Raw genomic sequence first — 22,906 nt, 5'->3', positions numbered from 1 at the left:
AGAAAGGTTGCGCTGCCTGTCAGTACAACCGCAGATGAAACTGTAGCTCTAGGCAGAGGCACTCCGCGTCCGCGGCTCCTAGAATCTCTGGTAAGAGTGCTCCGTAGCCATGGTTACTCACACACGCAGAAGCGCACACGTAAGGGGATTCGGCAGAAATCATGTTAGAATAGCTGTAGCCTATTTTACCCGTCCCTATTTGAAGTAAGCAAAAACGGTCAAGGTTGCTGTGCTTTTTCAAAGCTTCTTACATACAATATGTGATGAGCTGATCAGGTTATCATTTAAGCTGAACGTGCAGATGACTTGGCGCTCGAGAAAAGAACAGAAAGCAGGCCTCTCCACGAGGCGCGATTGACTGAAGGCGCTAGCATGGTTGCCGCGTCTGTCACGGTGGTGGCGGACCGTGGCGTCAAAATGACGTTTCAGGCATGGCGCTTGCCTTGAAAAGACGGCGCAGCGCGTTGCCGTGCACCAGTCGATTTTTGTAACTTTGCTGCGCCGAGAACAACGAATCGAATGGACCGATGTGAGACCGGCTCAGTCAGGAGGTGCGTTTGTACAGACAGCTGTACGAAACTGCAGTGAAACAGCACAGGGAGCACGTAAACTCCCAAAACTGGTGCACAGAGATTGGCAGAACTTTGGGGAAAGAGGGAGAGTTCTGTAAGAATGTGTGGAAGAAGCTACGGGACAGATACGTGAAGGCAAAGAAGAGGGCAGACACTCTGTTGATGCCGGGGGCTTCAAACCTTCACCTCTATTAACTGAATTAATTAACCAAAAGCAAAGATGGGAACATCTCCCATTAAGACTTTATTGTTTTTAAAGTACAATTTCTCCCTTTGGGTACCCCTAGAATGGCCAATTTTTACCTTAAATTTCCAAAATCTCCGCACCATCCCCCCCGGGCTTGGTCGTTTTGCTCCCTCGCCTACACCACCTCGCTATAATTTCATCCTAGCTAGAACCCTGGTAGTAAAGCCAGTCATGATCAGTTACCTACCGGTAACTCGCTAATGTGTGTGTGGCGGTGTGTGTGTGTGTGTGTGTGTGTGTGTGTGTGTGTGTGTGTGTGTGGAGAAGTTTTTTATTCTGTACAGTGTGATATATGTTAAAAAGAGAAGCAGTGTGTGGAGAATTTCTATGATGTACAGTGTTGACTAAAATGACTAAAATGACAAAAATTTGACTAAGACTAAAATTGATTTTCGACATTGTGACTAAGACTAAGACTAAATTAAAAAAAAACTGACGAAATTAACACTGGTGCGTGTGTGTGCTGTTGGTGCGCGTGCACGTGTGTGTGTGTGTGTTTGTGCTGTTGGTGCGCGTGCACATGTGTGTTCACATCAGCTTCAGGCTGCCACAGAAGGATGCAGAGATGGTTTTTATTTTTCTGCCTCTGCCCACCCTCAGAGTGGTCACAGTTTTTCTGCTCCTGCCCACCCTCAGAGTGGTCACATGCCGGCAGTTCGGGTCTGGGAGGTGTCGGAGTGTCTTCAGGTCTCTGAGCTGCAGGAACATAAATATGGAGTTGCCTGCGTGGCCTTTTCTCCAAATGGCAAATACATCGTCAGCGTGGGCTACCAGCACGACATGATGGTCAATGTGTGGAACTGGAAGGTATGGCAGAGCGGTGGGATGAGGGGACGAGTCCACGGATTGGACAGAGATGCATTTACCTGTGTTTGTTGTCTGTTTATTAGAAAAACATCGTCGTGGCAGCCAATAAGGTGTCCAGTAAGGTGACCGCCGTCTCCTTCTCAGACGACAGCTCATACTTTGTCACGGCTGGGAACCGACACGTGAAGTTCTGGTACCTGGACCACACCAAGACCTCCAAGGTTCCCAGATCAGTGTAGAGGTGTAGCCAACCAGCTGCCATCTTACTGTTGACTGACTGATGGTGTCTGCCCGCTGCAGGTCAACGCCACCGTCCCTCTGCTGGGGCGCTCCGGGCTCCTCGGGGAACTCAGGAATAACTTCTTCAGTGATGTGGCGTGTGGGCGGGGCCGGCAGTCCTCCTCCACCTTCTGCATCACCTCCTCAGGTCTGCTGTGTGAGTTCAACGACCGAAGGCTCCTGGACAAGTGGGTGGAACTGCGGGTGAGTTCAGCATTTCTTCTTCTGCTGCAGAGCCGCAGCTTCTGAGTTCTGCTGATGCGTCAGCAGCTCCGCTCTGATGGGAATCTGCTCTAAATGAACTTCCTTTGTTTCCTCCTCTGCTTCCTGTGCAGAGAGTGGACTCTGCCTGTGTAAGTCATGGTCTCGTTGGCTCGGTTACCTCAGGCTGCCATGCGTATATCACACAAACATTTTGTCATGTGTCTGTTTGATGAAACTCCTCCATTGCATGGTTTTCATGGTTTTCACACAAACTCATCACAGCTGCCAGCTGCTGATCTTGCAGCATTCTTCAGATACCCCTCACAGCTGCAGAACATGGACACATATCAGACAGGAAGCGCATCATTCGGTCCTTAATTAAGGCTGAGCTAGAAGTATGCTAAAGATCTTCACACAGCCACTTCTGTCCTTGCACCCTCATCACTTGTTTCCACACGGCTGCCATTCATAACCAGCTGACTGATGGATACACAGTATCATTCTGCCCAGCAGGGCGCTCTGCTTAAGGGCCTCACCAGGGTTTTAGGGTTGCTGTCTTGCTCCATTCCATTGTGTCGAGCCTTTGAAGCCTTTCACTAAGAACCCGCTGACTCTGAGCTCCTGTCTGTCTGTCCTCAGACGTCCCAGGCCACCTGTCTGTCCGTCACAGATGACTTCATCTTCTGTGGTTGTTCTGATGGGACAGTTCGAGCCTTCAGTCCTGTCAACCTGCACTTCCTGTGCACTCTGCCCCGCCCTCACTGTCTGGGTGCTGACATCGCCAGTATGGTTGACGCCAGGTAACACACACACCGGTAGCATCAAATTCACCTGCTGTTTAACCCACATTAAGTTTGTATAACCTTCAGACGCATGCCGTCTGTGTCAGAGCCCACATCTGTCAGTCAGAGCCCACATCTGTCAGTCTGAGCCCACATCTGTCAGTCTGAGCCCACATCCGTCAGTCAGAGCCCACATCCGTCAGTCAGAGCCCACATCCGTCAGTCTGAGCGCACATCTGTCTGAGCCCACATCTGTCAGTCAGAGCCCACATCCGTCAGTCAGAGCCCACATCTGTCATTCTGAGCCCACATCTGTCAGTCAGAGCCCACATCCGTCAGTCTGAGCGCACATCTGTCTGAGCCCACATCTGTCAGTCAGAGCCCACATCCGTCAGTCTGAGCGCACATCTGTCAGTCTGAGCCCACATCTGTCTGAGCCCACATCTGTCAGTCAGAGCCCACATCTGTCAGTCAGAGCCCACATCTGTCTGAGCCCACATCTGTCAGTCAGAGCCCACATCTGTCAGTCAGAGCCCACATCTGTCAGTCAGAGCCCACATCTGTCAGTCTGAGCCCACATCTGTCAGTCAGAGCCCACATCTGTCAGTCAGAGCCCACATCTGTCAGTCTGAGCCCACATCTGTCAGTCAGAGCCCACATCTGTCAGTCTGAGCCCACATCTGTCAGTCTGAGCCCACATCTGTCAGTCTGAGCCCACATCTGTCTGAGCCCACATCTGTCAGTCAAAGCCCACATCTGTCAGTCAGAGCCCACATCTGTCAGTCAAAGCCCACATCTGTCAGTCAGAGCCCACATCTGTCAGTCAGAGCCCACATCTGTCAGTCAGAGCCCACATCTGTCAGTCAGAGCCCACATCTGTCAGTCAGAGCCCACATCTGCCAGTCAGAGCCCACATCTGTCAGTCAGAGCCCACATCCGTCAGTCAGAGCCCACATCCGTCAGTCAGAGCCCACATCTGTCAGTCTGAGCCCACATCCGTCAGTCAGAGCCCACATCTGTCAGTCAGAGCCCACATCCGTCAGTCAGAGCCCACATCTGTCAGTCAGAGCCCACATCTGTCAGTCAGAGCCCACATCTGTCAGTCAGAGCCCACATCTGTCTGAGCCCACATCTGTCAGTCAGAGCCCACATCTGTCTGAGCCCACATCTGTCAGTCAGAGCCCACATCTGTCTGAGCCCACATCTGTCAGTCAGAGCCCACATCTGTCAGTCAGAGCCCACATCTGTCAGTCAGAGCCCACATCCGTCAGTCAGAGCCCACATCTGTCAGTCAGAGCCCACATCTGTCAGTCAGAGCCCACATCTGTCTGAGCCCACATCTGTCAGTCAGAGCCCACATCTGTCTGAGCCCACATCTGTCAGTCAGGGCCCACATCTGTCAGTCAGAGCCCACATCCGTCAGTCAGAGCCCACATCTGTCAGTCAGAGCCCACATCTGTCAGTCAGAGCCCACATCTGTCTGAGCCCACATCTGTCAGTCAGAGCCCACATCTGTCAGTCAGAGCCCACATCTGTCAGTCAGAACCCACATCTGTCAGTCAGAGCCCACATCTGTCAGTCAGAGCCCACATCTGTCAGTCAGAACCCACATCTGTCAGTCAGAGCCCACATCTGTCAGTCAGAGCCCACATCTGTCAGTCAGAACCCACATCTGTCAGTCTGATCCCACATCTGTCAGTCAGAGCCCACATCTGTCAGTCAGAGCCCACATCTGTCAGTCAGAGCCCACATCTGTCAGTCAGAGCCCACATCTGTCTGAGCCCACATCTGTCAGTCAGAACCCACATCTGTCTGAGCCCACATCTGTCAGTCAGAGCCCACATCTGTCAGTCAGAGCCCACATCTGTCAGTCAGAGCCCACATCTGTCTGAGCCCACATCTGTCAGTCAGAACCCACATCTGTCTGAGCCCACATCTGTCAGTCAGAGCCCACATCTGTCAGTCAGAGCCCACATCCGTCAGTCAGAGCCCACATCTGTCAGTCAGAGCCCACATCTGTCTGAGCCCACATCTGTCAGTCAGAGCCCACATCTGTCAGTCAGAGCCCACATCTGTCAGTCAGAGCCCACATCTGTCAGTCAGAACCCACATCTGTCAGTCAGAGCCCACATCTGTCAGTCAGAGCCCACATCTGTCAGTCAGAACCCACATCTGTCAGTCAGAGCCCACATCTGTCAGTCAGAGCCCACATCTGTCAGTCAGAACCCACATCTGTCAGTCTGAGCCCACCTCTGTCTGAGCCCACATCTGTCAGTCAAAGCCCACATCTGTCAGTCAGAGCCCACATCTGTCAGTCAGAGCCCACATCTGTCAGTCAGAGCCCACATCTGTCAGTCTGAGCCCACCTCTGTCTGAGCCCACATCTGTCAGTCAAAGCCCACATCTGTCAGTCTGAGCCCACATCTGTCAGTCAGAGCCCACATCTGCCAGTCAAAGCCCACATCTGTCAGTCTGAGCCCACATCCGTCAGTCAGAGCCCACATCCGTCAGTCAGAGCCCACATCTGTCAGTCAGAGCCCACATCCGTCAGTCAGAGCCCACATCTGTCAGTCAGAGCCCACATCTGCCAGTCAGAGCCCACATCTGTCAGTCAGAGCCCACATCTGCCAGTCAGAGCCCACATCTGTCAGTCTGAGCCCACATCTGTCAGTCAGAGCCCACATTTGTCAGTCAGAGCCCACATCTGTCAATGTGAGCCCACATCTGTCAGTCTGAGCCCACATCTGTCTGAGCCCACATCTGTCAGTCTGAGCCCACATCTGTCAGTCAGAGCCCACATCTGTCTGATCCCACATCTGTCAGTCAGAGCCCACATCTGTCAGTCAGAGCCCACATCTGTCAGTCTGAGACCACATCTGTCAGTCAGAGCCCACATCTGCCAGTCAGAGCCCACATCTGTCAGTCAGAGCCCACATCTGTCTGAGCCCACATCTGTCAGTCTGAGCCCACATCTGTCAGTCAGAGCCCACATCTGTCAGTCTGAGCCCACATCTGTCAGTCAGAGCCCACATCTGTCAGTCTGAGCCCACATCTGTCAGTCAGAGCCCACATCTGTCAGTCTGAGCCCACATCTGTCAGTCTGAGACCACATCTGTCTGAGCCCACATCTGTCAGTCAGAGCCCACATCTGTCAGTCTGAGACCACATCTGTCTGAGCCCACATCTCTCAGTCAGAGCCCACATCTGTCAGTCTGAGCCCACATCTGTCAGTCTGAGCCCACATCTGTCAGTCAGAGCCCACATCTGTCAGTCTGAGCCCATATATGTCAGTCTGAGCCCACATCTGTTAATCAGAGCCCACATCTGTCAGTCAGAGCCCACATCTGTCAGAGCCCACATCTGTCAGTCAGAGCCCACATCTGTCAGTCAGAGCCCACATCTGTCAGTCTGAGCGCACATCTGTCAGTCTGAGCCCACATCTGTCAGTCTGAGCCCACATCTGTCAGTCAGAGCCCACATCTGTCTGAGCCCACATCTGTCAGTCAGAGCCCACATCTGTCAGTCTGATCCCACATCTGTCAGTCAGAGCCCACATCTGTCAGTCAGAGCCCACATCTGTCAGTCAGAGCCCACATCCGTCAGTCAGAGCCCACATCTGTCAGTCAGAGCCCACATCTGTCTGAGCCCACATCTGTCAGTCAGAGCCCACATCTGTCAGTCAGAGCCCACATCCGTCAGTCAGAGCCCACATCTGTCAGTCAGAGCCCACATCTGTCTGAGCCCACATCTGTCAGTCAGAGCCCACATCTGTCTGAGCCCACATCTGTCAGTCAGAGCCCACATCTGTCAGTCAGAGCCCACATCTGTCAGTCAGAACCCACATCTGTCAGTCAGAGCCCACATCCGTCAGTCAGAGCCCACATCTGTCAGTCAGAGCCCACATCTGTCAGTCAGAGCCCACATCTGTCAGTCAGAACCCACATCTGTCAGTCAGAGCCCACATCTGTCAGTCAGAGACCACATCTGTCAGTCAGAACCCACATCTGTCAGTCAGAGCCCACATCTGTCAGTCAGAGCCCACATCTGTCAGTCAGAACCCACATCTGTCAGTCTGATCCCACATCTGTCAGTCAGAGCCCACATCCGTCAGTCAGAGCCCACATCTGTCAGTCAGAGCCCACATCTGTCAGTCAGAACCCACATCTGTCAGTCAGAGCCCACATCTGTCAGTCTGAGCCCACATCTGTCAGTCAGAGCCCACATCTGTCTGAGCCCACATCTGTCAGTCAGAGCCCACATCTGTCAGTCTGAGCCCACATCTGTCAGTCAGAGACCACATCTGTCAGTCTGAGCCCACATCTGTCAGTCAGAGACCACATCTGTCAGTCAGAGCCCACATCTGTCAGTCTGAGCCCACATCTGTCAGTCAGAGACCACATCTGTCAGTCTGAGCCCACATCTGTCAGTCAGAGACCACATCTGTCAGTCTGAGCCCACATCCGTCAGTCTGAGCCCACATCTGTCAGTCAGAGCCCACATCTGTCAGTCTGAGCCCACATCTGTCAGTCTGAGCCCACATCTGTCAGTCAGAGCCCACATCTGTCAGTCAGAGCCCACATCTGTCAGTCAGAGCCCACATCCGTCAGTCTGAGCCCACATCTGTCAGTCAGAGCCCACATCCGTCAGTCAGAGCCCACATCTGTCAGTCAGAGACCACATCTGTCAGTCTGAGCCCACATCTGTCAGTCAGAGCCCACATCTGTCTGATCCCACATCTGTCAGTCTGAGCCCACATCTGTCAGTCTGATCCCACATCTGTCAGTCTGATCCCAGATCTGCCAGTCAGAGCCCACATCTGTCAGTCAGAGCCCACATCTGTCAGTCTGAGACCACATCTGTCAGTCAGAGCCCACATCTGTCAGTCAGAGCCCACATCTGTCTGAGTCCACATCTGTCAGTCTGAGCCCACATCTGTCAGTCAGAGCCCACATCTGTCAGTCAGAGCCCACATCTGTCAGTCTGAGCCCACATCTGTCAGTCTGAGACCACATCTGTCTGAGCCCACATCTGTCAGTCAGAGCCCACATCTGTCAGTCAGAGCCCACATCTGTCAGTCTGAGACCACATCTGTCTGAGCCCACATCTGTCAGTCAGAGCCCACATCTGTCAGTCAGAGCCCACATCTGTCAGTCTGAGCCCACATCTGTCAGTCTGAGCCCATATATGTCAGTCTGAGCCCACATCTGTTAATCAGAGCCCACATCTGTCAGTCAGAGCCCACATCTGTCAGTCAGAGCCCACATCTGTCAGTCTGAGCGCACATCTGTCAGTCTGAGCCCACATCTGTCAGTCTGAGCCCACATCTGTCAGTCAGAGCCCACATCTGTCTGAGCCCACATCTGTCAGTCAGAGCCCACATCTGTTAATCAGAGCCCACATCCGTCAGTCAGAGCCCACATCTGTCTGAGCCCACATCTGTCAGTCAGAGCCCACATCTGTCTGAGCCCACATCTGTCTGTCAGAGCCCACATCTGTCAGTCAGAGCCCACATCCGTCAGTCAGAGCCCACATCTGTCAGTCTGAGCCCACATCTGTCAGTCAGAGCCCACATCTGTCTGAGCCCACATCTGTCAGTCAGAGCCCACATCTGTCAGTCTGAGCCCACATCTGTCAGTCTGATCCCACATCTGTCAGTCAGAGCCCACATCTGTCTGAGCCCACATCTGTCAGTCAGAGCCCACATCTGTCAGTCTGAGCCCACATCTGTCAGTCTGAGCCCACATCCGTCAGTCAGAGCCCACATCTGTCAGTCTGAGCCCACATCTGTCAGTCAGAGCCCACATCCGTCAGTCAGAGCCCACATCTGTCAGTCAGAGCCCACATCCGTCAGTCAGAGCCCACATCTGTCAGTCAGAGCCCACATCTGTCAGTCAGAGCCCACATCCGTCAGTCAGAGCCCACATCTGTCAGTCAGAGCCCACATCCGTCAGTCAGAGCCCACATCTGTCAGTCAGAGCCCACATCTGTCAGTCAGAGCCCACATCTGTCTGAGCCCACATCTGTCAGTCAGAGCCCACATCTGTCTCAGCCCACATCTGTCAGTCAGAGCCCACATCTGTCAGTCAGAGCCCACATCTGTCAGTCAGAGCCCACATCTGTCTGAGCCCACATCTGTCAGTCAGAGCCCACATCTGTCTGAGCCCACATCTGTCAGTCAGAGCCCACATCCGTCAGTCAGAGCCCACATCTGTCAGTCAGAGCCCACATCCGTCAGTCTGAGCGCACATCTGTCAGTCTGATCCCACATATGTCAGTCAGAGCCCACATCTGTCAGTCAGAGCCCACATCTGTCAGTCAGAGCCCACATCTGTCAGTCTGAGCCCACATCCGTCAGTCAGAGCCCACATCCGTCAGTCAGAGCCCACATCTGTCAGTCAGAGCCCACATCTGTCAGTCTGAGCCCACATCCGTCAGTCAGAGCCCACATCTGTCAGTCAGAGCCCACATCTGTCTGAGCCCACATCTGTCAGTCTGATCCCACATCTGTCAGTCTGAGCCCACATCTGTCAGTCAGAGCCCACATCCGTCAGTCTGAGCCCACATCTGTCAGTCAGAGCCCACATCTGTCAGTCAGAGCCCACATCTGTCTGAGCCCACATCTGTCAGTCTGAGCCCACATCTGTCAGTCTGATCCCAGATCTGTCAGTCAGAGCCCACATCTGTCAGTCAGAGCCCACATCCGTCAGTCAGAGCCCACATCTGTCAGTCTGATCCCACATCTGTCAGTCAGAGACCACATCTGTCAGTCAGAGCCCACATCTGCCAGTCAGAGCCCACATCTGTCAGTCAGAGACCACATCTGTCAGTCAGAGCCCACATCTGCCAGTCAGAGCCCACATCTGTCAGTCAGAGCCCACATCTGTCAGTCAGAGACCACATCTGTCAGTCAGAGCCCACATCTGCCAGTCAGAGCCCACATCTGTCAGTCAGAGCCCACATCTGTCAGTCTGAGCCCACATCTGTCAGTCAGAGCCCACATCTGTCAGTCAGAGCCCACATCTGTCAGTCTGAGCCCACATCTGTCAGTCAGAGCCCACATCTGTCAGTCAGAGCCCACATCTGTCAGTCTGAGCCCACATCTGTCAGTCTGAGCCCACATCTGTCAGTCTGAGACCACATCTGTCTGAGCCCACATCTGTCAGTCAGAGCCCACATCTGTCAGTCTGAGACCACATCTGTCTGAGCCCACATCTGTCAGTCAGAGCCCACATCCGTCAGTCTGAGACCACATCTGTCTGAGCCCACATCTGTCAGTCAGAGCCCACATCTGTCAGTCAGAGCCCACATCTGTCAGTCTGAGCCCACATCTGTCAGTCTGAGCCCACATCTGTCAGTCAGAGCCCACATCTGTCAGTCTGAGCCCACATCTGTCAATCTGAGCCCACATCTGTTAATCAGAGCCCACATCTGTCAGTCAGAGCCCACATCTGTCAGAGCCCACATCCGTCAGTCAGAGCCCACATCTGTCAGTCAGAGCCCACATCCGTCAGTCAGAGCCCACATCTGTCAGTCAGAGCCCACATCTGTCAGTCAGAGCCCACATCTGTCTGAGCCCACATCTGTCAGTCAGAGCCCACATCTGTCTGAGCCCACATCTGTCAGTCAGAGCCCACATCTGTCTGAGCCCACATCTGTCAGTCAGAGCCCACATCTGTCAGTCAGAGCCCACATCTGTCAGTCAGAGCCCACATCCGTCAGTCAGAGCCCACATCCGTCAGTCAGAGCCCACATCTGTCAGTCAGAGCCCACATCTGTCAGTCAGAGCCCACATCTGTCTGAGCCCACATCTGTCAGTCAGGGCCCACATCTGTCAGTCAGAGCCCACATCCGTCAGTCAGAGCCCACATCTGTCAGTCAGAGCCCACATCTGTCAGTCAGAGCCCACATCTGTCTGAGCCCACATCTGTCAGTCAGAGCCCACATCTGTCAGTCAGAGCCCACATCTGTCAGTCAGAACCCACATCTGTCAGTCAGAGCCCACATCTGTCAGTCAGAGCCCACATCTGTCAGTCAGAACCCACATCTGTCAGTCTGATCCCACATCTGTCAGTCAGAGCCCACATCTGTCAGTCAGAGCCCACATCTGTCAGTCAGAGCCCACATCTGTCAGTCAGAGCCCACATCTGTCTGAGCCCACATCTGTCAGTCAGAACCCACATCTGTCTGAGCCCACATCTGTCAGTCAGAGCCCACATCTGTCTGAGCCCACATCTGTCAGTCAGAGCCCACATCCGTCAGTCAGAGCCCACATCCGTCAGTCAGAGCCCACATCTGTCAGTCAGAGCCCACATCTGTCAGTCAGAGCCCACATCCGTCAGTCAGAGCCCACATCTGTCATTCAGAGCCCACATCTGTCTGAGCCCACATCTGTCAGTCAGAGCCCACATCTGTCAGTCAGAGCCCACATCCGTCAGTCAAAGCCCACATCTGTCAGTCAGAGCCCACATCTGTCAGTCAGAGCCCACATCTGTCAGTCAGAACCCACATCTGTCAGTCAGAGCCCACATCTGTCAGTCAGAGCCCACATCTGTCAGTCAGAACCCACATCTGTCAGTCAGAGCCCACATCTGTCAGTCAGAGCCCACATCTGTCAGTCAGAACCCACATCTGTCAGTCTGAGCCCACATCCGTCAGTCAAAGCCCACATCTGTCAGTCAGAGCCCACATCCGTCAGTCAGAGCCCACATCCGTCAGTCTGAGCGCACATCTGTCAGTCAGAGCCCACATCCGTCAGTCTGAGCGCACATCTGTCTGAGCCCACATCTGTCAGTCAGAGCCCACATCTGTCAGTCTGAGCCCACATCCGTCAGTCAGAGCCCACATCTGTCTGAGCCCACATGCGTCAGTCAGAGCCCACATCTGTCAGTCTGAGCGCACATCTGTCTGAGCCCACATCTGTCAGTCAGAGCCCACATCTGTCAGTCAGAGCCCACATCTGTCAGTCTGAGCGCACATCTGTCTGAGCCCACATCCGTCAGTCAGAGCCCACATCTGTCAGTCTGAGCGCACATCTGTCTGAGCCCACATCTGTCAGTCAGAGCCCACATCTGTCAGTCAGAGCCCACATCTGTCAGTCTGAGCCCACATCTGTCTGAGCCCACATCTGTCAGTCTGAGCCCACATCTGTCAGTCAGAGCCCACATCTGTCAGTCAGAGACCACATCTGTCAGTCAGAGCCCACATCTGTCAGTCAGAGCCCACATCTGTCAGTCTGAGCCCACATCTGTCTGAGCCCACATCTGTCAGTCAAAGCCCACATCTGTCAGTCAGAGCCCACATATGTCAGTCTGAGCCCACATCTGTCAGTCAGAGACCACATCTGTCAGTCTGAGCCCACATCTGTCAGTCAGAGCCCACATCTGTCAGTCTGAGCCCACATCTGTCAGTCAGAGCCCACATCTGTCTGAGCCCACATCTGTCAGTCTGAGCCCACATCTGTCAGTCTGAGCCCACCTCTGTCTGAGCCCACATCTGTCAGTCAAAGCCCACATCTGTCAGTCAGAGCCCACATCTGTCAGTCAGAGCCCACATCTGTCAGTCTGAGCCCACATCCGTCAGTCAGAGCCCACATCCGTCAGTCAGAGCCCACATCCGTCAGTCAGAGCCCACATCTGTCAGTCAGAGCCCACATCTGTCAGAGCCCACATCTGTCAGTCTGAGCCCACATCTGTCAGTCAGAGCCCACATCTGTCAGTCAGAGCCCACATCTGCCAGTCAGAGCCCACATCTGTCAGTCTGAGCCCACATCCGTCAGTCAGAGCCCACATCCATCAGTCAGAGCCCACATCTGTCAGTCAGAGACCACATCTGCCAGTCAGAGCCCACATCTGTCAGTCTGAGCCCACATCCGTCAGTCAGAGCCCACATCTGTCAGTCAGAGCCCACATCCGTCAGTCAGAGCCCACATCTGTCAGTCAGAGCCCACATCCGTCAGTCAGAGCCCACATCTGTCAGTCAGAGCCCACATCTGTCTGAGCCCACATCTGTCAGTCAGAGCCCACATCTGTCTGAGCCCACATCTGTCAGTCAGAGCCCACATCTGTCTCAGCCCACATCTGTCAGTCAGAGCCCACATCTGTCAGTCAGAGCCCACATCTGTCTGAGCCCACATCTGTCAGTCAGAGCCCACATCTGTCTGAGCCCACATCTGTCACTCAGAGCCCACATCTGTCAGTCAGAGCCCACATCCGTCAGTCAGAGCCCACATCTGTCAGTCAGAGCCCACATCAGTCAGTCTGATCCCACATCTGTCAGTCAGAGCCCACATCTGTCAGTCTGAGCCCACATCTGTCAGTCAGAGTCCACATCTGTCAGTCTGAGCGCACATCTGTCAGTCTGATCCCACATCTGTCAGTCAGAGCCCACATCTGTCAGTCTGAGCCCACATCCGTCAGTCAGAGCCCACATCTGTCAGTCAGAGCCCACATCTGTCTGAGCCCACATCTGTAAGTCTGAGCCCACATCTGTCAGTCTGATCCCACATCTGTCAGTCTGATCCCAGATCTGTCAGTCAGAGCCCACATCTGTCAGTCAGAGCCCACATCCGTCAGTCAGAGCCCACATCTGTCAGTCAGAGCCCACATCTGCCAGTCAGAGCCCACATCTGTCAGTCAGAGCCCACATCTGTCAGTCTGAGCCCACATCTGTCAGTCAGAGCCCACATCTGTCAGTCAGAGCCCACATCTGTCAGTCTGAGCCCACATCTGTCAGTCAGAGCCCACATCTGTCAGTCTGAGCCCACATCTGTCAGTCAGAGCCCACATCTGTCTGTCTGAGCCCACATCTGTCAGTCAGAGCCCACATCTGTCAGTCAGAGCCCACATCTGTCAGTCTGAGCCCACATCTGTCAGTCAGAGCCCACATCTGTCAGTCTGAGCCCATATCTGTCAATCTGAGCCCACATCTGTTAATCAGAGCCCACATCTGTCAGTCAGAGCCCACATCTGTCAGAGCCCACATCTGTCAGTCAGAGCCCACATCTGTCAGTCTGAGCGCACATCTGTCAGTCAGAGCCCACATCTGTCAGTCAGAGCCCACATCTGTCAGTCAGAGCCCACATCTGTCAGTCAGAGCCCACATCTGTCTGAGCCCACATCTGTCAGTCAGAGCCCACATCTGTCTGAGCCCACATCTGTCAGTCAGAGCCCACATCTGTCAGTCAGAGCCCACATCTGTCTGAGCCCACATCTGTCAGTCAGAGCCCACATCTGTCTGAGCCCACATCTGTCACTCAGAGCCCACATCTGTCTGAGCCCACATCTGTCACTCAGAGCCCACATCTGTCAGTCAGAGCCCACATCCGTCAGTCAGAGCCCACATCCGTCAGTCTGAGCGCACATCTGTCAGTCTGATCCCACATATGTCAGTCAGAGCCCACATCTGTCAGTCTGAGCCCACATCTGTCAGTCAGAGCCCACATCTGTCAGTCTGAGCGCACATCTGTCAGTCTGATCCCACATCTGTCAGTCAGAGCCCACATCTGTCAGTCTGAGCCCACATCCGTCAGTCAGAGCCCACATCTGTCAGTCAGAGCGCACATCTTTCAGTCTGATCCCACATCTGTCAGTCAGAGCCCACATCTGTCAGTCTGAGCCCACATCTGTCAGTCAGAGCCCACATCTGTCAGTCAGAGCCCACATCTGTCTGAGCCCACATCTGTCAGTCAGAGCCCACATCTGTCTGAGCCCACATCTGTCAGTCAGAGCCCACATCTGTCAGTCAGAGCCCACATCTGTCAGTCAGAACCCACATCTGTCAGTCAGAGCCCACATCTGTCAGTCAGAGCCCACATCTGTCAGTCAGAACCCACATCTGTCAGTCAGAGCCCACATCTGTCAGTCATAGCCCATATCTGTCAGTCAGAGCCCACATCTGTCAGTCAGAACCCACATCTGTCAGTCTGATCCTACATCTGTCAGTCAGAGCCCACATCTGTCAGTCTGAGCCCACATCTGTCAGTCAGAGCCCACATCTGTCAGTCAGAGCCCACATCTGTCAGTCTGAGCCCACATCTGTCAGTCAGAGCCCACATCTGTCTGAGCCCACATCTGTCAGTCAGAGCCCACATCTGTCAGTGTGAGCCCACATCCGTCAGTCTGAGCCCACATCTGTCAGTCAGAGCCCACATATGTCAGTCTGAGCCCACATCTGTCAGTCAGAGCCCACATCTGTCAGTCAGAGCCCACATCTGTCAGTCAGAGCCCACATCTGTCAGTCAGAGCCCACATCCGTCAGTGTGAGCCCACATCTGTCAGTCAGAGCCCACATCTGTCAGTCAGAGCCCACATCTGTCAGTCAGAGCCCACATCTGTCAGTCTGAGCCCACATTTGTCAATGTGAGCCCACATCTGTCAGTCAGAGCCCACATCTGTCAGTCTGAGCCCACATCTGTCAGTCTGAGCCCACATCTGTCAGTCAAAGCCCACATCTGTCAGTCAGAGCCCACATCTGTCAGTCAGAGCCCACATCTGTCTGAGCCCACATCTGTCAGTCTGAGCCCACATCTGTCAGTCAGAGCCCACATCTGTCTGAGCCCACATCTGTCAGTCTGAGCCCACCTCTGTCTGAGCCCACATCTGTCAGTCAAAGCCCACATCTGTCAGTCAGAGCCCACATCTGTCAGTCAGAGCCCACATCTGTCAGTCAGAGCCCACATCTGTCAGTCTGAGCCCACATCTGTCAGTCAGAGCCCACATCTGTCAGTCAGAGCCCACATCTGTCAGTCTGAGCCCACATCTGTCAGTCTGAGCCCACATCTGTCTGAGCCCACATCTGTCAGTCAAAGCCCACATCTGTCAGTCAGAGCCCACATCTGTCAGTCAAAGCCCACATCTGTCAGTCAGAGCCCACATCTGTCAGTCAGAGCCCACATCTGTCAGTCAGAACCCACATCTGTCAGTCAGAGCCCACATCTGTCAGTCAGAGCCCACATCTGCCAGTCAGAGCCCACATCTGTCAGTCTGAGCCCACATCTGTAAGTCAGAGCCCACATCCGTCAGTCAGAGCCCACATCTGTCAGTCAGAGCCCACATCCGTCAGTCAGAGCCCACATCTGTCAGTCAGAGCCCACATCCGTCAGTCAGAGCCCACATCTGTCAGTCAGAGCCCACATCTGCCAGTCAGAGCCCACATCTGTCAGTCTGAGCCCACATCTGTCAGTCAGAGCCCACATCCGTCAGTCAGAGCCCACATCTGTCAGTCAGAGCCCACATCTGTCAGTCAGAGCCCACATCTGTCTGAGCCCACATCTGTCAGTCAGAGCCCACATCTGTCTGAGCCCACATGCGTCAGTCAGAGCCCACATCCGTCAGTCTGAGCGCACATCTTTCAGTCAGAGCCCACATCCGTCAGTCAGAGCCCACATCTGTCAGTCAGAGCCCACATCCGTCAGTCAGAGCCCACATCCGTCAGTCTGAGCGCACATCTGTCAGTCTGATCCCACATATGTCAGTCAGAGCCCACATCTGTCAGTCTGAGCCCACATCTGTCAGTCAGAGCCCACATCTGTCAGTCTGAGCGCACATCTGTCAGTCTGATCCCACATCTGTCAGTCAGAGCCCACATCTGTCAGTCTGAGCCCACATCCGTCAGTCAGAGCCCACATCTGTCAGTCAGAGCGCACATCTTTCAGTCTGATCCCACATCTGTCAGTCAGAGCCCACATCTGTCAGTCTGAGCCCACATCTGTCAGTCAGAGCCCACATCTGTCAGTCAGAGCCCACATCTGTCTGAGCCCACATCTGTCAGTCAGAGCCCACATCTGTCTGAGCCCACATCTGTCAGTCAGAGCCCACATCTGTCAGTCAGAACCCACATCTGTCAGTCAGAGCCCACATCTGTCAGTCAGAGCCCACATCTGTCAGTCAGAACCCACATCTGTCAGTCAGAGCCCACATCTGTCAGTCATAGCCCATATCTGTCAGTCAGAGCCCACATCTGTCAGTCAGAACCCACATCTGTCAGTCTGATCCTACATCTGTCAGTCAGAGCCCACATCTGTCAGTCTGAGCCCACATCTGTCAGTCAGAGCCCACATCTGTCAGTCAGAGCCCACATCTGTCAGTCTGAGCCCACATCTGTCAGTCTGAGCCCACATCTGTCAGTCAGAGCCCACATCTGTCTGAGCCCACATCTGTCAGTCAGAGCCCACATCTGTCAGTGTGAGCCCACATCCGTCAGTCTGAGCCCACATCTGTCAGTCAGAGCCCACATATGTCAGTCTGAGCCCACATCCGTCAGTCAGAGCCCACATCTGTCAGTCAGAGCCCACATCTGTCAGTCAGAGCCCACATCTGTCAGTCAGAGCCCACATCCGTCAGTGTGAGCCCACATCTGTCAGTCAGAGCCCACATCTGTCAGTCAGAGCCCACATCTGTCAGTCAGAGCCCACATCTGTCAGTCTGAGCCCACATTTGTCAATGTGAGCCCACATCTGTCAGTCAGAGCCCACATCTGTCAGTCTGAGCCCACATCTGTCAGTCTGAGCCCACATCTGTCAGTCAAAGCCCACATCTGTCAGTCAGAGCCCACATCTGTCAGTCAGAGCCCACATCTGTCAGTCAGAGCCCACATCTGTCTGAGCCCACATCTGTCAGTCTGAGCCCACATCTGTCAGTCAGAGCCCACATCTGTCTGAGCCCACATCTGTCAGTCTGAGCCCACCTCTGTCTGAGCCCACATCTGTCAGTCAAAGCCCACATCTGTCAGTCAGAGCCCACATCTGTCAGTCAGAGCCCACATCTGTCAGTCAGAGCCCACATCTGTCAGTCTGAGCCCACATCTGTCAGTCAGAGCCCACATCTGTCAGTCAGAGCCCACATCTGTCAGTCTGAGCCCACATCTGTCAGTCTGAGCCCACATCTGTCTGAGCCCACATCTGTCAGTCAAAGCCCACATCTGTCAGTCAGAGCCCACATCTGTCAGTCAAAGCCCACATCTGTCAGTCAGAGCCCACATCTGTCAGTCAGAGCCCACATCTGTCAGTCAGAACCCACATCTGTCAGTCAGAGCCCACATCTGTCAGTCAGAGCCCACATCTGCCAGTCAGAGCCCACATCTGTCAGTCTGAGCCCACATCTGTAAGTCAGAGCCCACATCCGTCAGTCAGAGCCCACATCTGTCAGTCAGAGCCCACATCCGTCAGTCAGAGCCCACATCTGTCAGTCAGAGCCCACATCCGTCAGTCAGAGCCCACATCTGTCAGTCAGAGCCCACATCTGCCAGTCAGAGCCCACATCTGTCAGTCTGAGCCCACATCTGTCAGTCAGAGCCCACATCCGTCAGTCAGAGCCCACATCTGTCAGTCAGAGCCCACATCTGTCAGTCAGAGCCCACATCTGTCTGAGCCCACATCTGTCAGTCAGAGCCCACATCTGTCTGAGCCCACATGCGTCAGTCAGAGCCCACATCCGTCAGTCTGAGCGCACATCTTTCAGTCAGAGCCCACATCCGTCAGTCAGAGCCCACATCTGTCAGTCAGAGCCCACATCTGTCAGTCAGAGCCCACATCTGTCTGAGCCCACATCTGTCAGTCAGGGCCCACATCTGTCAGTCAGAGCCCACATCCGTCAGTCAGAGCCCACATCTGTCAGTCAGAGCCCACATCTGTCAGTCAGAGCCCACATCTGTCTGAGCCCACATCTGTCAGTCAGAGCCCACATCTGTCAGTCAGAGCCCACATCTGTCAGTCAGAACCCACATCTGTCAGTCAGAGCCCACATCTGTCAGTCAGAGCCCACATCTGTCAGTCAGAACCCACATCTGTCAGTCAGAGCCCACATCTGTCAGTCAGAGCCCACATCTGTCAGTCAGAACCCACATCTGTCAGTCTGATCCCACATCTGTCAGTCAGAGCCCACATCTGTCAGTCAGAGCCCACATCTGTCAGTCAGAGCCCACATCTGTCTGAGCCCACATCTGTCAGTCAGAACCCACATCTGTCTGAGCCCACATCTGTCAGTCAGAGCCCACATCTGTCTGAGCCCACATCTGTCAGTCAGAGCCCACATCTGTCAGTCAGAGCCCACATCCGTCAGTCAGAGCCCACATCCGTCAGTCAGAGCCCACATCTGTCAGTCAGAGCCCACATCTGTCAGTCAGAGCCCACATCCGTCAGTCAGAGCCCACATCTGTCTGAGCCCACATCTGTCAGTCAGAGCCCACATCTGTCAGTCAGAGCCCACATCCGTCAGTCAAAGCCCACATCTGTCAGTCAGAGCCCACATCTGTCAGTCAGAGCCCACATCTGTCAGTCAGAACCCACATCTGTCAGTCAGAGCCCACATCTGTCAGTCAGAGCCCACATCTGTCAGTCAGAACCCACATCTGTCAGTCAGAGCCCACATCTGTCAGTCAGAGCCCACATCTGTCAGTCAGAACCCACATCTGTCAGTCTGAGCCCACATCTGTCAGTCAGAGCCCACATCTGTCAGTCAGAGCCCACATCCGTCAGTCAGAGCCCACATCTGTCAGTCAGAGCCCACATCCGTCAGTCAGAGCCCACATCTGCCAGTCAGAGCCCACATCCGTCAGTCTGAGCGCACATCTGTCAGTCAGAGCCCACATCCGTCAGTCTGAGCGCACATCTGTCTGAGCCCACATCTGTCAGTCAGAGCCCACATCCGTCAGTCTGAGCGCACATCTGTCTGAGCCCACATCTGTCAGTCAGAGCCCACATCTGTCAGTCTGAGCCCACATGCGTCAGTCAGAGCCCACATCCGTCAGTCTGAGCGCACATCTTTCAGTCAGAGCCCACATCTGTCAGTCTGAGCGCACATCTGTCTGAGCCCACATCTGTCAGTCAGAGCCCACATCTGTCAGTCAGAGCCCACATCTGTCAGTCAGAGCCCACATCTGTCAGTCAGAGCCCACATCTGTCTGAGCCCACATCTGTCAGTCTGAGCGCACATCTGTCAGTCTGATCCCACATCTGTCAGTCAGAGCCCACATCTGTCAGTCTGAGCCCACATCCGTCAGTCAGAGCCCACATCTGTCAGTCAGAGCCCACATCTGTCTGAGCCCACATCTGTCAGTCTGAGCCCACATCTGTCAGTCTGATCCCACATCTGTCAGTCTGATCCCAGATCTGTCAGTCAGAGCCCACATCTGTCAGTCAGAGCCCACATCCGTCAGTCAGAGCCCACATCTGTCAGTCTGAGCCCACATCTGTCAGTCAGAGACCACATCTGCCAGTCAGAGCCCACATCTGTCAGTCAGAGCCCACATCTGTCAGTCTGAGCCCACATCTGTCAGTCAGAGCCCACATCTGTCAGTCAGAGCCCACATCTGTCAGTCTGAGCCCACATCTGTCAGTCAGAGCCCACATCTGTCAGTCTGAGACCACATCTGTCTGAGCCCACATATGTCAGTCAGAGCCCACATCCGTCAGTCTGAGACCACATCTGTCTGAGCCCACATCTGTCAGTCAGAGCCCACATCTGTCAGTCTGAGCCCACATCTGTCAGTCTGAGCCCACATCTGTCAGTCAGAGCCCACATCTGTCAGTCTGAGCCCATATCTGTCAATCTGAGCCCACATCTGTTAATCAGAGCCCACATCTGTCAGTCAGAGCCCACATCTGTCAGAGCCCACATCTGTCAGTCAGAGCCCACATCTGTCAGTCTGAGCCCACATCTGTCAGTCAGAGCCCACATCTGTCAGTCAGAGCCCACATCTGTCAGTCAGAGCCCACATCTGTCTGAGCCCACATCTGTCAGTCAGAGCCCACATCTGTCAGTCAGAGCCCACATCTGTCTGAGCCCACATCTGTCAGTCAGAGCCCACATCTGTCTGAGCCCACATCTGTCAGTCAGAGCCCACATCTGTCTGAGCCCACATCTGTCACTCAGAGCCCACATCTGTCAGTCAGAGCCCACATCCGTCAGTCAGAGCCCACATCCGTCAGTCTGAGCGCACATCTGTCAGTCTGATCCCACATATGTCAGTCAGAGCCCACATCTGTCAGTCTGAGCCCACATCTGTCAGTCAGAGCCCACATCTGTCAGTCTGAGCGCACATCTGTCAGTCTGATCCCACATCTGTCAGTCAGAGCCCACATCTGTCAGTCTGAGCCCACATCCGTCAGTCAGAGCCCACATCTGTCAGTCAGAGCGCACATCTTTCAGTCTGATCCCACATCTGTCAGTCAGAGCCCACATCTGTCAGTCTGAGCCCACATCTGTCAGTCAGAGCCCACATCTGTCAGTCAGAGCCCACATCTGTCTGAGCCCACATCTGTCAGTCAGAGCCCACATCTGTCTGAGCCCACATCTGTCAGTCAGAGCCCACATCTGTCAGTCAGAGCCCACATCTGTCAGTCAGAACCCACATCTGTCAGTCAGAGCCCACATCTGTCAGTCAGAGCCCACATCTGTCAGTCAGAACCCACATCTGTCAGTCAGAGCCCACATCTGTCAGTCATAGCCCATATCTGTCAGTCAGAGCCCACATCTGTCAGTCAGAACCCACATCTGTCAGTCTGATCCTACATCTGTCAGTCAGAGCCCACATCTGTCAGTCTGAGCCCACATCTGTCAGTCAGAGCCCACATCTGTCAGTCTGAGCCCACATCTGTCAGTCTGAGCCCACATCTGTCAGTCAGAGCCCACATCTGTCTGAGCCCACATCTGTCAGTCAGAGCCCACATCTGTCAGTGTGAGCCCACATCCGTCAGTCTGAGCCCACATCCGTCAGTCAGAGCCCACATCTGTCAGTCAGAGCCCACATCTGTCAGTCAGAGCCCACATCTGTCAGTCAGAGCCCACATCTGTCAGTCAGAGCCCACATCCGTCAGTCAGAGCCCACATCTGTCAGTGTGAGCCCACATCTGTCAGTCAGAGCCCACATCTGTCAGTCAGAGCCCACATCTGTCAGTCTGAGCCCACATTTGTCAATGTGAGCCCACATCTGTCAGTCAGAGCCCACATCTGTCAGTCTGAGCCCCCATCTGTCAGTCAGAGCCCACATCTGTCAGTCAAAGCCCACATCTGTCAGTCAAAGCCCACATCTGTCAGTCAGAGCCCACATCTGTCAGTCAGAGCCCACATCTGTCAGTCTGAGCGCACATCTGTCTGAGCCCACATCTGTCAGTCAGAGCCCACATCTGTCAGTCAGATTCCACATCTGTCAGTCTGAGCCCACATCTGTCAGTCAGAGCCCACATCTGTCAGTCTGAGCCCACATCTGTCAGTCTGAGCCCACATCTGTCAGTCTGAGCCCACATCTGTCTGAGCCCACATCTGTCAGTCAAAGCCCACATCTGTCAGTCAGAGCCCACATCTGTCAGTCAAAGCCCACATCTGTCAGTCAGAGCCCACATCTGTCAGTCAGAGCCCACATCTGTCAGTCAGAACCCACATCTGTCAGTCAGAGCCCACATCTGTCAGTCAGAGCCCACATCTGTCAGTCAGAGCCCACATCTGTCAGTCTGAGCCCACATCTGTCAGTCAGAGCCCACATCTGTCTGAGCCCACATCTGTCAGTCAGAGCCCACATCTGTCAGTCAGAGCCCACATCTGTCAGTCAGAACCCACATCTGTCAGTCAGAGCCCACATCTGTCAGTCAGAGCCCACATCTGTCAGTCAGAACCCACATCTGTCAGTCAGAGCCCACATCTGTCAGTCATAGCCCATATCTGTCAGTCAGAGCCCACATCTGTCAGTCAGAACCCACATCTGTCAGTCTGATCCTACATCTGTCAGTCAGAGCCCACATCTGTCAGTCTGAGCCCACATCTGTCAGTCAGAGCCCACATCTGTCAGTCAGAGCCCACATCTGTCAGTCTGAGCCCACATCTGTCAGTCTGAGCCCACATCTGTCAGTCAGAGCCCACATCTGTCTGAGCCCACATCTGTCAGTCAGAGCCCACATCTGTCAGTGTGAGCCCACATCCGTCAGTCTGAGCCCACATCTGTCAGTCAGAGCCCACATATGTCAGTCTGAGCCCACATCCGTCAGTCAGAGCCCACATCTGTCAGTCAGAGCCCACATCTGTCAG

The 22,906-nt window shown here is 54.2% G+C and overlaps 1 protein-coding gene across 4 annotated transcripts in view; it reads left to right on the top strand.

Annotated features, from left to right (window-relative positions):
* mapkbp1 (mitogen-activated protein kinase binding protein 1) overlaps positions 1-22,906 on the top strand; it is a 117,610-nt gene that overhangs the window by 27,354 nt on the left and 67,350 nt on the right. For 3 of the 4 annotated variants that reach the window (XM_075448478.1, XM_075448477.1, XM_075448480.1), the window contains 5 exons: positions 1,456-1,626; positions 1,710-1,847; positions 1,927-2,109; positions 2,241-2,258; positions 2,749-2,909. In XM_075448478.1, coding sequence (XP_075304593.1) covers positions 1,456-1,626; positions 1,710-1,847; positions 1,927-2,109; positions 2,241-2,258; positions 2,749-2,909 — 671 coding nt within the window. The remainder of the gene's footprint in view (positions 1-1,455; positions 1,627-1,709; positions 1,848-1,926; positions 2,110-2,240; positions 2,259-2,748; positions 2,910-22,906) is intronic. The other variant, XM_075448479.1, reaches the window with a different exon arrangement.

This window comes from Odontesthes bonariensis, chromosome 17 (genome assembly GCF_027942865.1).
Source record: "Odontesthes bonariensis isolate fOdoBon6 chromosome 17, fOdoBon6.hap1, whole genome shotgun sequence".
Classification (NCBI taxonomy): Eukaryota; Metazoa; Chordata; class Actinopteri; order Atheriniformes; family Atherinopsidae; genus Odontesthes; species Odontesthes bonariensis.
The sequence above is the reverse complement of the archived record's forward strand: the minus strand, read 5'-3'. Positions and strand labels throughout refer to the sequence as shown.